At 34.8% G+C, this 15,555-nt stretch overlaps 1 protein-coding gene across 1 annotated transcript in view; it reads left to right on the top strand.

Moving 5' to 3' along the window:
- Positions 1–15,555, top strand: part of DNAH14 (dynein axonemal heavy chain 14) — a 458,298-nt gene that overhangs the window by 316,184 nt on the left and 126,559 nt on the right. The window contains exons 45-49 of the mRNA XM_054659353.2: positions 2,912–3,070; positions 4,073–4,205; positions 9,128–9,192; positions 10,113–10,300; positions 11,561–11,689. Of these exons, the coding sequence (XP_054515328.1) occupies positions 2,912–3,070; positions 4,073–4,205; positions 9,128–9,192; positions 10,113–10,300; positions 11,561–11,689 (674 nt within the window). The remainder of the gene's footprint in view (positions 1–2,911; positions 3,071–4,072; positions 4,206–9,127; positions 9,193–10,112; positions 10,301–11,560; positions 11,690–15,555) is intronic.

Below are 15,555 nucleotides of genomic sequence, written 5' to 3'. Positions count from 1 at the left end.
TTTATAAGATATTGATATGTAAATCCCAATATTGAGTACTGATGTGACAGACCATGACACAGAATTCTCTTTCTTGTTATCATGGGCAGGGGGTAGTTATTGGAAGGAAACATTTGCTTGCAGATTAAGAGTTGTGTGTTTTATTTTGATTTCCACTAATGTTTGAGGAGTTTAAATGTGAATTTTGTAGTAATGTTCAATCCACAACTAAGAGTGCTGAAAATTCTCCTTTATAGAAATTATTGAGGCTACAATATCCATTTAAGGAATTACATGTGATTTTGATTGAATCAATCAAGTCATTGTATCATTAGGTTGGCTATTCAAGGATTAAGGATGTCAGAAATCAAAGCTTCCTTCCCTCCACTCTTTCTCACATACACACACACGTATAATTTAATCTGGGCTAATGAAGAGCTACACTCTCTATGTGAAGGTGAACTGGATTAAACAAGCCCTTACATATCCAGGTACCCATAATCTGAGGCCAGATACATTATCCTACATCATCTAAGGAATCTCCAGTCTTGAATTGGGATTAAGGGAATCCCTGAGTAGTCTCCCAGCATCCAGTCAGAAGCCAATGGACATACTTTCTGTAGAGTGGAACTATTATCCTACACTTTATATTATTCCTACAAATAATATTTTCAAATTTAATACCCCTTTAAAGATAATTAGCAGAAACAAGATTGCAGCCACAAATTAATGAGACTTGGATGACTAGAATAAAGGTATATATTCTCAGACAGCCATGCTTACCATTTATAAAGAAATAAAAAGAAAGATAGAAAATACCTGAAATGCCAGAGAAACTATTAAAAGCTGACACAATTTGAAAAAGAACCAAGTAGACCTTCTAGAAATGAAAAATACAACAGAAGTTAAAAGTTCAATAACAATAACAACAGAGTCTACTTAAGGGGAAATACTTGAAGCATTACCATTAAAATCCAATTTTTAACTCAATGCTGTTTTGTGTATACGAGCCAATGCAATTAAAAAGAGGAATTAGAGATAGAAATTTGGAAAATAAGTGATTAAATTTTAATTATTTGCAGAAGTTATAATAAAATATCTGGAAAACCAAAGGATCAACTTAAAACTACTATAAGCAATAAGAGAATTTAGTTTTAGTCTAATTACAAAACAATGTGTAAAACTAATCTTCCACACATATACAAACAACAACCAGTTACAAGGTAAATAATAAAAGAAAAGATCTTATTTAAAGTGGCAAAAACAGAGAGAATTAGTGCGCACGTGTTGGTCATCCAGAAGTTACCACAGTGGTGGCTGGAGTAGGGTAGAAAGCCGGAAGTAAACATTGCAAGATTGGCTTTGCTTCTGTGGGATGGATTTGGGGTCAACTGCGGCAGGATTGGGTAAGAAAATAAATAAATAAAATAAAATAAAATGGCAAAAGCAAAATTTTTTAAAAGATGAAATACAGAAAACTAAGTTTAACGAGAAATATGCAAAAATCAATATGAAGAAAACTTGGAAACATTCTTGAGACATAGAAATAAAAAAGCATGCCATGTTCTTGGAGAAAAGCTATCATCCTAAATGGGTTAATTCTTCCTAAATTAATCCATGAAGTAAAGATAATTCCAATAAACATACCACATTATAGGTGTGGTAAGGACTAGAGAAGCTGATTCCAAATTCCATACAGAAATGTTAAACAAGTAAGAGAGTAAGAGTAGCCAGGAAATAATGAGGACAGATTAGCTCAGTCAAATATAATAATCAGAGTACTTACATAAAACACCAAGCAGATTACAAGAGCTAATTTGCTTAATATATAAAGGGCCTTTACAAATCAAAGTAAAAGACCAGGAGCCCATTTGCTATTTAAAAAAAAAATAGATAAAGACAGAATCTCTGGCACACAACTAAAGCATTTTAAGAGGAAAATTGATAGCACTAACTGTCCACATCAAAGTCAGAAAGAGTGTGAGTGAGGGATAATTTCTGAGATCAGCAGAGACCCCCAGGCACTTGTAACAATTTTGGCTTATTTATGTATGTTTAAATTGTTTTGTAATGTGCAGACTTTTCCAGAAATTATTATGTATTGAGGACCTAAAAATTAGGTGAATACATCCAGTCCACCATAGACTGCGTCACTGCTTTGACCTCTCCAGGGTTAGGGCATCCACCACTGGAGAACTGCTATAATGTGGAAATGCATGAATTTCTGTTGAGCAGCTAAAAGTGCCTCTAGTGTCCTCTGTGGTAATGAAAGTGATGATGAAAGTGACTTGCAGAATGACTTTAATTTAGTGGAAATGATTGCTTCTCCAATACATGCGACATTTAGGAACTCCTGGACATAATCAATGGAGTTTTCTCAGGAATAGGAAGACTTTTAAGAGTAATGAACTAATAACTTTTATGATTGACTATATTGTGACATGATTACATTTTCCTGAAACAAATCTTAACATATTTTATTTCTGCATAGCCATGTACTTTTCTTTTCTTTTTTTTCTTTCTTTTTTTTTTTTGAGACGGAGTCTCTGTCGCCCAGGCTGGAGTGCAGTGGCGCAATCTCGGCTCACTGCAAGCTCCGCCTCCTGGGTTCAGGCCATTCTTCTGCCTCAGCCTCCCGAGTAGCTGGGACTGCAGGCGCCTGCCACCACACCCGGCTAATTTTTTGTATTTTTAGTAGAGATGGGGTTTCACCGCGTTAGCCAGGATGGTCTCGATCTCCTGAACTCCTGATCTGCCAGCCTTGGCCTCCCAAAGTGCTGGGATTACAGGCGTGAGCCACCGTGCCCAGCCAGCCATGTACTTTTCATATATACGATTAATGAAAATAAAATAATCCTAATGACTTAAAAAAAAAATGAGGTGAATAGTGCTTTCTAGGTCATTTGAAACTTTTTTTAAAATTTTAACTTAGGAACTTCATTACCAACTAACCTTCAAAGATCTGGCGGAAACTTCTTGAAGATAACAGAATGTGGAGAATGCATTAATTATACCGCTACCAGAGACACAACATGCCTTTCTTTTCTCATGAGCCTTCTTTTAAAGAATTCCTGCCCTGTACTTCTCACAGGTATTACAAATATTTAATAGAAGGAGAATTTCAGAGTTAGAAAAAGATTTACAGATATTTGGTCTAACTATCTTATTTTGTAAGTAGGAAAAAAATATACGCTGAAAAGTTTTGGTTACTATATTAATTTATTTTCTTACCAGTAGTTTATGAACACCCATTTTTCCACATATTTGCCAAAATAGGACATTATAAATCTTTTTCATCTTTTCATTACCTGCAGGAGAAATTCCAGAAGTAGAGCTATTATATTAATAATATATGTTTGGCCTCTGTAGCCTGTGGGCTGAGGTTCTTATTGGTAACATTGATTGGTTTACTTACATGTACACATTCAATGGGATTCCCCAATCCAATATTAAGATTTTTCTATCTTTTACCATTATCAAAATAGTAATTCAATACAGCTCCTACTCTCTTTTAATGCGTATTTCAACCCATCAATTACCTTTTCCAATTATCTAACTTGTGTTGCATAGCACCAGAGGCAATAGTATCATTTTCCCAGTTCCGTATGCAGAGAATTAAGGCAATGTAACTCTCAGATAACACATACCTTGCCTCTAATTTTGTCTAAGAAAATACTTATCTTTACTTTAATACTTAATGAATTGTAAAATCATTACAGAGTCCCTACTCTGATTGAACAAAAAGTTTATCATCAAATTTCTTCCTCAAATTGGGTTGGCAGAAATTTTTAAGGAATTATGTTTCATGTTGTAGTTCTGTGCTAAAGGATTAGCATGAACATTAGATAAAAATAATAGTTAACTCTTAATCTATTCTTTTGTAAGAGGTGTAAATAATTCAAACAATTTGAGAGGGTTTTATATTAACTTCCTCATTTAACCACTCTTAACCACATTTTTTTAAAAGGGAAGAACAAAAACACACTTTTTATGCAATTTTCAATTGAGGGAGAATGTTATTGGTTCATTTTAATGTGTTAACATGTATCATTTTCTTGCATATACATCTAACCTTATGTATTTTTTCCCTTAGGAGAATCTGGTGTTGGGAAAACTGCTGCCATTAATCAAATGCTTGAAAAGCTAGAGGGTCCAGGAGCATTTGACATAAAACATGGTTCAATTTTAGGAGACACCCTATTATATAGTGAAATAAAAAAATCAAGGTTGTATATACTAACTTCTAAATTTGATTTGTCTGATTTTAAAAAGTATGCTTTAATATATACATATGCCTGTTTTTAAAAAAAGCAAATCTGTTATGTAAAAATGCAGGATCATTCAAAAGAGGAGATAAGAAGAAAATCCTTTTTTTCCTGATTTCTCTTTTATTTTTTCCATTTAAACTTTTATTTTTAATTGACAAATGATAATTGTATTTATGGGGTACAATGTGATGCTTTGATGTATATACACATTGAGGAATGATTATATCATGTAATTCACATACCATTACCTCACATACTTATGATTTTTTAGTGAGAACAATTAAAATCTATTTTTTAGGAATTTTGAAATATACAACACATTATTAACTATGGTCACCATGCTGTGCAATAGATGTCGAATTCTTATTCTGCTTGTCTAACTGAAACTTTGTACCCTTTGACCAACATCTCCCCATTCCTTCCCACCTCACCTATTGTCCCTGGCAACCACTAGTCTACTCTCTGCTTCTATGAGTTAGACTTGTTTAGAATCCACATATAAATGAGATTATATAGTATTTGTCTTTCTGTGCCTGGCTTATTTCACTAGCATAATGTCCTCCAGGTTCATCCATGTTGTTACAAATGACAGAATTTCCTTCTTTTTAGAGACTGAATAGTACTTCATCGTATATATAATGGAATATGTGTATATATTCACATTTTAAAAATCCATTTAAATGACAAGATTGCCTTCCTTTAAAAGACTAAATAGTATTCCATTATATATATATATACACACACACAGACACCACATTTTAAAAATCCATTCAGGCTGGGTACAGTGTTTCACGCCTGTAATCCCAGCACTTTAGGAGGCAGAGGCAGGTGGATCACCTGAGGTCAGGAGTTTGAGACCAGCCTGACCAACATGGTGAAACCCTGTCTCCACTAAAAATACAAAATATTAGCTGGGTGTGGTGGCAGGTGCCTGTAATCCCAGCTACTCGGAAGACTGAGGCAGGAGAGTCACTTGAACTCAGGAGGTGGAGGTTGCAGTGAACCAAGATTGCGCCATTGCACTCCAGCCTGGGCAACAGAGCAAGACTCCATCTCACAAAAAAAAAAATCCATTCAGCCATTGAACACTTAGGGTGAGCCTATATCTTGTCTGTTGTGAATAATGCTGCAATGAACACAGGAGTGCAGAATAGCCAAAGCAATTGATTGTAAATGTGTGGGTTTATTTCTGGGCCCTTTATCCCGTTTCATTGGTCTATATGTTCGTTATTATGCCAATGCCATGTTGTTTTGATTACTATAGCTTTGTAGTATATTTTGAAATCAGGTAGGGTGATGCCACAAGCTTTTTTTTTTCCCCCTCCTCAAGATTGCTTTGGCTATTCGGGATCTTTTCTGGTTCCACTGGCAAAATGAAAAATGATGTTGGAATTTTGGTAGAGATTGCATTGAATCTGTAGCTCGCTTTGGGTAGTATAGATATTTTAACAATATTAATTCTTTCAATCCATGAACACAGGATATCTTTCCACTTATTTGTGTTTTGTTAAATTTATTTCATCAATGTTTTATAGTTTTCAATATACAGAATTTTCACCTTCTGGTTATATTTACCCTTAAGTACTCTTTTAATGGTCTTTTTTAACAGTATTGTAAATGGAATTGTTTTCTTTCTTTTTCAGGTAGTTCATTGTTGGCTTATAGAAATGTGACTAATTTTTGTATGTTGAGTTTGTATATCTTGCAACTTTATTGCATTCATTGATCAGTTCTAACAGTTTTTTGGTGGCATCTTTAGGGTCTCTATTAATAAGATCACTTAATCAGCAAGCGGACAATTTCACTTCTTCTTTTCCTATTTGGATGCCTTTTATTTCTTTCCTTGCCTAATTGCTCTGGCTAGGACTTCCAGTTCTATGTTGAAAAGAAGTAGTGAGAGTGGGTATCCTTGTCTGGTTCCTGATCACAGAGGAATAGCTTTCAGCTTTTGACTACTGAGTATGATGTTAGCTGTGATATATCAGACTTGGCCCTTTATTGTGTTGAAATGCATTCCTTCTATACCTAACTTGTTGAGAATTTTTTATGAAAAGGTATTCAATTTTGTCAAATGCTTCATCTGTATTTATTAAGATGACCTTATAGTTTTTGTCTTTCATTCTGTTAATATGGGATATCACATTTATTGATTTGTACATGTTGAATCATACATGAAATTATCTTAGGGATAAATCCCCACTTGATCATGGTGAATAATCCTTTTAGTATACTATTGAATTTGGTTTTATTAGTCTTTTGAGGATTTTTGCATCTATGTTCATCAGGGATATTGGTCTGTAATTGTCTGTTCTTGTAATGTTCTTTTCTGGCTTTGGTATTAGGATAATGCTGGCCTTGTGAAATGAGTTTGGCAGTATTCCCTCCACTTCAATGTTTTGGAAGAGTTGGAGGAGTGGTATTAGTTCCCCTTTAAATAATTGGTAGAATTCAGCATAAACCATCCAATTCTGGGCTTTTCTTTGATGGGACACTTTATTACTGATTCAATTTCTTTACTATGATTGGCCATTCCTATTTTCTATTTAGAAGAAAATATTTACTTTTCGAAAGTATTAACAACTAGATTCATTTCTTTAAATGAGAAATTCTACCCATACCACCCTGAAAGTGCCCAATCTTGTCTAAATGAGAAATTCTTACATTTATTTTTAAAATAACCAAATTTTAAGTCGATTTTTTTTATATAAAGGGCGGCTATAAACTATTTTCCTTCCGGGAAAATGCACCTAAAACATACAAATAAAGCTTTCCATAATATTGGTTTTTGTTGCCTTAGAAATATATGTCCTTCTTATCAAATGTAAAAATACTCTATTCTTCTTTTGACAAGTGGCTGTTCATGTCATTTGCCTGCCTTTTAATGGGTTTCTTTTTTTCTTGCTAATTTGTTTGAGTTCCTTGTAGATTCTAGATATTAGTCCTTTGTCAGATGCATAGTTTGCAAATATTTTCTCCCATTCTGTATGTTGTCTGTGTACTCTGTTTATTATTTCTTTTGCTGTGCAGAAGCTTCTTAGTTTAATTAGGTTCCATTTATTTATTTTAGTTTTTGTTGCATTTGCCTTTGGTGTCTTAGTCATAAATTATTTGCCTAGGCCAATGTCCAGAAGAGTTTTTCCTAGGTTTTTTTCTAGAATTCTTATGGTTTCAGGTCTTACATTTAAGTCTTTAATCCATGTTGAGATCATTTTTGCACACAGTAAGAGATAGGAATCCAGTTTCATTCTTCTATATGTGGCTATCCAATTTTCCCAGCACCATTTTTGAATAGAGTGTATTTCCCCAGTGTATGTTTTTGTCTGATTTGTCAAAGATCAGTTGGTTGTAAGTATTTCGCTTTATTTCTGGGTTCTCTGTTTTGTTCCATTGATCTATGTGTCTACTTTTATACCAGTACCATCCTGTTTTGATTACTATAGCCTTGTAGTATAATCTGAAGTTGGGTAATGTGATGCCTCTAAGTTTGTTCTTTTTGCTTAGGATTGCTTTGGCTATTCAGTCTGTCTTTGATTCCGTATAAATTTTAGTATTTTTTTAATCCTGTGAAAAATGACATTGATATTTTTTATAAGAATTGCATTAAATCTGTAGATTGCTTGGGCAGTATGGTCATCAAATGTTAAAATGCTCTTGACAAATAACTTTGTCTCTGTCATTCTATGTGTTTCTTCCTGAAGAAAAAAAAAAGAACAAACAGTAAATCTACCTTATGAAAATAAAACTAAAAATGTTTTAAGTTCCCAAGCCTGTTAAAATATTAGAGAAGCCTAGTATTGTTTGAATTACATAAGAAGATGGAATTGTGGAAATGCACATATCAGACTTTTCCTCTAATCATTAGACACATATATGCTACTATGCGAGAGAGAGATATATATACACGTATATATACATATATACACACATATATACATGTGTATATATATAAAATACTTGGATATCTTATAAACATTTCAATCTTAACATAACCAAAACATAACTCTTGATTTCTCTTCCAAACCTATCCTTCCTCTAGTGCTTCTTATCTCAATAAACGGGACCCAGTTATTCAAGCCTGAGACCTAGGAATCATCTTTGAATTTCCCCCTTTCCTCTCACCAATCTATCTCTTATAGCCCATCTGATTCCTCCCAATCCCTAGGTCCCCATTTTTGCCCTGCACTACATCTAATATTCTACTAGTCATGTCTGTTCTATCTTCACATATATCTTGATTTCCTCTGCTTCTTTTCCAATGCCTCTTTTAGTCCAAGCCACCATCATCTATGTCTTACACTAATGATTTTGGAATAGAATCCTACTACACTTAAATAAGGCCTTAAACATCTGAGAAATAATTTTGAAATATTTAATACAATAAAAATCATTCTTTATCTAAGTATCATAAATAATGGAGACTGGAAAAAAGTCAGTTTTACTGTATACTCAATATTTAAGCTGAAGTGAGTTTTAACAATAGAGAAAGACAACTATTTTCTATCAAACATGAGAAAAACAAACACCTAGAAACAAGACCAAAATAAGATGAATGGGTCTTTGCTGAGTGATCCGTAAGGCAAATCACATTTTATAAAGGGATAAGTGAGGTAATGGCTTACTATCCAGAGAAAATATCCAACCGTCTGGCATCCTGGGAATTTGCCCAGTTTGTTTTATAAAGTTAGCTTATGTTTTGTTCAGTTTGGTATAAGTTCTTATGGTGACACTAATTTCATCTGAAAAGGTGGAAACAGAAAAAAAAATTTTCTTGTAAGAGTTAGAAGTAAAATTCACAATATGCTGTTACTTTTTTGTTGTTGTTTAATATACCTATTATGGTAAACAAACTAATTTTGAATCCTTAAAATATTTCATTCCAGTAGCCTAAAACAGAATATCACCATCTTGATTCCTGAAACTCATAAGACAGCAACTGGAAGTTCAGGTATATATTATAGTACAGTCTCAAAGCTATGCTATGTTTCAAAACTTCACAACCATGTGTATATTATTTCTTATATTCATGGATCTCAGAATAATAATTTCAATTGGTAATTTAATATAAAAAGTCTCAAAAACTATCCCACACCCTCTCAAACTGTTCTGTCCTACTCAAAAGTTAGAATGGTTCTGGTAGAGGAGTATTACATCTGCTGATATAATAGGTACATTACCTGATACTTGGTGGATATATCAGTGGAAGAGTAGACTAAGTCTAGAAGTAATTAAAGGCAATATCTGTCTATTCTACTGTTTGATGCTTTTAGACATACTGCAATAGAAAAGGTATGATTCTGTAGGACTTCTCAAATCAGGCCATGCAATAGAAACATATGTGGAGTTTCAGGAGCCTCATCCTTGAAAATTCTGACTCACTAGTTTTGGGAACAGCAACTCCATTTCTCAAAAGGAAAAGATGGAATGGCCTAGAGATAGCTGTATAAAGGGGAAGGATGCCACACCACCAAATCTTGCCAGAAGAGGTTTTGGTTTTGTTTTCACTTTTAAGTTGCTGTAGCTATAGCCTCTGGATGATCCTCACTCAGGGAATATACCATAATTTTAATGCCATTAGTGCAGACAGCTGCATGCTGCTTTTAGATCTTAAAAAGTTGTATGTGTCTGTCGTGCATAAATGTATGGAGGACTCTTTGAGCTTTTGTACTGTTGCACTTGGTTGCAGAGATGCTGTTTACCATAAAATAGCAAAGAAATATTCCAAAGTTCTATCGGAGTAATTTCTTGAAAATGACAACAAAATAGTAAGATTATGTAATTTTCAAATTTCATGACACATTAAAATAAGGCAAAAATGTTCTTAAAGTGTCCTGAATTTGTTTTTTCTTTCCATGTTTGGCATCACAGATAATCCCACTAAAAAGCCAGAAGTTAGAACTAATAAAAAGTTACTTAAAAATAATGATCATAAAGGAGTTGTAGTCTCTACAATAAATTTTAGCACCAATATAACAGCTGCCAAAACCAAGGAGATGATTCTTAAGAAGTTAATAAGAAGAACTAAAGATACTCTTGGAGCACCAAAAAACAACCGGGTAAAACACCTCTCATACCTGTTCAATAATCTGCTTAGGCTAGTCAAGTGATAGTTTATTTTAATTAATACTAATCAGAAGAAAAATATTTGTGTAACACACACTTTTGAACATCATAGAAGATGCAATGTATAACAGAAACTTTGATTTTCAGATCAATATTATTTTATTTCCAATATGTTGAATTATACTGATTCAGAATTATTAAGGCCAAAAGAAGCTACTGAAATCTTGCTAAAGACAAGTAGACTGGAAAATGGGTTAGATGCCAACTGTTTTGTTACTATATATTCTACCACACTTTCTTCCTGTGACCATGGCTTGGGACTCTAAGAGTTTCAATTCAATTTCAGGAGCTTTTAAGGGTTTGCTTCAGATTTCCTTGATTTTAAATGAAGACACAGATAAACTTGGTCTTTGCCTACATAGGTAAACTTTAGGGATTTTGAAAAGGTGAATAACTGAGCAACCTAATCATACCAATAGAAAATGCAAGCAAGAGAAATTTCAGATAGTTTGTGATACAAAAGGGGAGAAACTGAGTGTCTTACTAAATATATGTATATATTGACAGTTACAAATTAGGTAATTACGTAATTCCAAACATATGTCTATTTGTGGGTTTTTTACATTGCTTCTTTTGCAAAAATAAATACAGTCTAAAGGAGCTAGTGCACACAGAGATTACAATCAGTACACTTCAATGCACAATATTTTCAAAGGTGGACATTAACACAGGTTTAAAATTTGGAAATGTGTCTGAATTTTCTGCTTGTTGTTCATGACAACAGCATTTGCAGCAGAATTTTTTAAGTCTAGTTCCAGATGATAGCCTTATTCCTAAACCAGGGTGCATATGGAATAAACAGCTAAATACTATAATAGTGCCTTGCCAATAGTAGGCACTCAGTAAGTAAATCTTGAATGAAAAATAGCCATGTTCCTGTGTAATAGCCATAATTATATTGCTTTATCCAGCATCAAATACATTTCTAACTATTGTCAGACATAATTATTATAGATTTATAGAAGGTGAATAGAGTGTCTGCTATTTTGAAAACTTACTGTTTTTAAAAATCGTATCTTCCAAATAGAATTCATTCTGCTGTTTTTAAATAGGAAATCAGACATATGATTTTGTGCTTACTCCATAGCATAATATTCCTAATTTGTGCTTACCCCTAACCATAATATTCCTAATTCATAATTTAAAGAAAGGTGTACTAATATATATGTTTAAAACCTTTTGTCTTTCTTAAGATTCTAATATTTATTGATGATATTAATATGCCAGTATCAGATACATATGGAGCACAGCCACCCCTGGAATTGATAAGACAATTGTTAGATTTGGGAGGAGTTTATGATACTGAAAAAAATACATGGAAGGTACAGTATATACTAAGATTTTGTTCACATTAAGTATTATTTCTTACACTAAATTAATGTTTATAACAATGTTGAGTGAATTACTTGAGAAAGTTAGAAATTCTGGCCATATGGACATGTTAAGCAAAGTTGAGACCCTAAACTAACTATATTAATCATATATTTGCAATGTAGGTCCACGGGTTTATAGAGATCCTACTTTTAATAGGTTTAAATCTTAGTAAAAATTGCATGTATGTCCTCGAGATTTGGTTTCTGAGTCAAATAATGCTCATTATTGTTAACTGCATCAGTAGTTAATCAAATTTTTCCATGCATCAAATTTTAGTTAGTTGTGAGAAAAGCCAGTGAAAATGTGGCCCACCAGATACATCCTTAATGTCTATATAAGATTACCCTACATCTTTATCTTAAGATCACAGATACAGCATTTTAAGGAATATCACAGTCAAAAAAAATTCCCAAGGTGGTATTTCTGTGCAATTATTTTTGTTACATTGAACCTAAATCAGAATGGCTTCCTTTTTTTTTTTTTTTTTTTTTGAGATGGAATCTCGCTCTGTCACCAGGCTGGAGTGCAGTGGCACAATCACGGCTCACTGCAAACACCGCCTCCCAGGTTCACGCCATTCTCCTGCCTCAGCCTCCCTAGTAGCTGGGACTACAGGTGCCCACCACCACGCCCAGCTAGTTTTTTGTAGTTTTGGTAGAAATGGGGTTTCACCATGTTAGCCAGGATGGTCTCGATCTGACCTCGTGATCTGCCCACCTCAGCCTTCCAAAGTGCTGGGATTACAGGCGTGAGCCACCATGCCCGGCCAGAATGGCTTACTTTTAAAACAAATATAGAAATTCAAATGCACTTTTCTCTCTGTTCGGGTCCTTCTCTGGAAATCATAAGCCATATATTTCAGAACTGACTGCCACTTAAACTTTCTAGGCCTCAGATTCCTCATCTATAAAATTAAGTGGTTGCATTACAAATGGTTTCATGTCTCAGACAAACTTGGGCCCAGGATCCTGAATAAGGCAAACTGGCATGTGAGCGCTATCAGGTCAGACGTCAGTCAGACTGAAACAACCCTCGAGCCAAGGCAGAGGGGAAGAATCCAGGTGCAGCCCACCAGGGATAATCCAGGAGACTAGAAAAAAGAGAAGGCAGGAAATAGGGTCTGGAATGCCCAGCCTGGACAAGTTCCCTGAACTGACCAGAAAATAGTCACAGCAGGCCTTTTATGGGATTGCTGTGGCCTTGAGCCTGGGCATAAGCAGGAACAAAGCCTGGCCATTCTAGAGACACACTCAGTTGGCTCTTCTGATTTCTCACTTATAACCAGAAGCTTCTTTGCTAACCTCAATAACATATTGCTTATTTTTTAATGATTGCTCTTTTTGTTTTGTTTTGTTTTTAAATCAATAAACATAATCCATCATATAAACAGAGCCAAAGACAAAAACCACATGATTATCTCAATAGATACAGAAAAGGCCTTTGACAAAATTCAATAACCCTTCATGCTAAACACTCTCAATAAATTAGGTATTGCTGGGACGTATCTCAAAATAATAAGAGCTCTTTATGACAAACCCACAGCCAATATCATACTGAATGGGCAAAAACTGGAAGCATTCCCTTTGAAAACTGGCACAAGACAGGGATGCCCTCTCTCACCACTCCTATTCAACATAGTGTTGGAAGTTCTGGCCAGGGCAATCAGGCAGGAGAAATAAATAAAGCGTATTAAATTAGGAAAAGCAGAAGTCAAATTGTCCTTGTTTGCAGATGACATGATTGTATATTTAGAAAACCCCATCGTCTCAGCCCAAAATCTCCTTAAGCTGATAAGCAACTTCAGCAAAGTCTCAGGATACAAAATCACTGTGCAAAAATCACAAGCATTCCTATACACCAATAACAGACAAACAGAGAGCCAAATCATGAGTGAACTCCCATTCACAATTGCTTCAAAGAGAATAAAATACCTAGGAATCCAACTTACAAGGGATGTGAAGGACCTCTTCAAGGAGAACTACAAACCACTGCTCAACGAAATAAAAGAGGACACAAACAAATGGAAGAACCTTCCATGCTCATGGATAGGAAGAATCAATATTGTGAAAATGGTCATACTGCCCAAGGTAATTTATAGATTCAATGCCATCCCCATCAAGCTACCAATGACTTTCTTCACAGAACTGGAAAAAACTACTTCAAAGTTCATATGGAACCAAAAAAGAGCCCGCATTGCCAAGACAGTCCTAAGCCAAAAGAACAAAGCTGGAGGCATCACGCTACCTGACTTCAAACTATACTACAAGGCTACCGTAACCAAAACAGCATGGTGCTGGTACCACAACAGAGATGTAGACCAGTGGAACAGAACAGAGCCCTCAGAAATAATGCCACACATCTACAACCATCTGATCTTTGACAAACCTGACAAAAACAAGAAATGGGGTAAGGATTCCCTATTTAATAAATGGTGCTGGGAAAACTGGCTAGCCATATGTAGAAAGCTGAAACTGGATCCCTTCCTTACACCTTATATAAAAATTAATTCAAGATGGATTAAAGACTTAAATGTTAGACCTAAAACCATAAAAACCCTAGAAGAAAACCTAGGCAATACCATTCAGGACATAGGCATGGCCAAGGACTTCATGTCTAAAACACCAAAAGCAATGGCAACAAAAGCCAAAATTGACAAATGGGATCTAATTAAACGAAAGAGCTTCTGCACAGCAAAAGAAACTACCATCAGAGTGAACAGACAACCTACAGAATGGGAGAAAATTTTTACAATCTACCCATCTGACAAAGGGCTAATATCCAGAATCTACAAAGAACTCAAACAAATTTACAAGAAAAAATCAAACAACCCTATTAAAAAGTGGGCAAAGGATATGAACAGACACTTCTCAAAAGAAGACATTTATGCAGCCAAAAGACACATGAAAAAATGCTCATCATCACTGGCCATCAGAGAAATGCAAACCACAGTGAGATACCATCTCACACCAGTTAGAATGGCGATCATTAAAAAGTCAGGAAACAACAGGTGCTGGAGAGGATGTGGACAAATAGGAACACTTTTACACTGTTGGTGGGATGTAAACTAGTTCAGCCATTGTGGAAGACAGTGTGGCGATTCCTCAAGGATCTAGAACTACAAATACCATTTGACTCAGCCATCCCATTACTGGGTATATACCGAAAGGATTATAAATCATGCTGCTATGAAGACACATGCACACGTATGTTTATTGTGGCACTATTCACAATAGCAAAGACTTGGAACCAACCCAAATGTCCATCAATGATTGACTGGATTAAGAAAATATGGTGCATATACACCATGGAATACTATGCAGCCATAAAAAAGGATGAGTTCATGTCCTTTGTAGGGACATGGATGAAGCTGGAAACCATCATTCTGAGCAAACTGTTGCAAGGACAGAAAACCAAACACCACATGTTCTCACTCATAGGTGGGAATTGAACAATGAGAACACTTGGACACAGAATGGGGAACCTCACACACCAGGGCCTGTTGTGGGGTGGGGGGAGGGGGGGATAGCATTAGGAGGTATACCTAATGTAAATGACGAGTTAATGGGTGCAGCACACCAACATGGCACATGTATACATATATAACAAACCTGCACATTGTGCACATGTACCCTAGAATTTAAAGTATAATAATTTTAAAAAACAGGACCATTTCCTGATGACATTTAGAAAGCCTTCAAGAAATAATGTATCTTGAAATTATATTTTAGGATGGGTTATTTCTAAGATAGATTTCTTTTACCACTGTAATCTTTGTTTTTGCAATAAATAGTAATTAAATCTTTTTGTCTAAATG

This window comes from Pan troglodytes, chromosome 1 (assembly GCF_028858775.2).
Source record: "Pan troglodytes isolate AG18354 chromosome 1, NHGRI_mPanTro3-v2.0_pri, whole genome shotgun sequence".
Lineage (NCBI taxonomy): Eukaryota > Metazoa > Chordata > Mammalia > Primates > Hominidae > Pan > Pan troglodytes.
The sequence above is the reverse complement of the archived record's forward strand: the minus strand, read 5'-3'. Positions and strand labels throughout refer to the sequence as shown.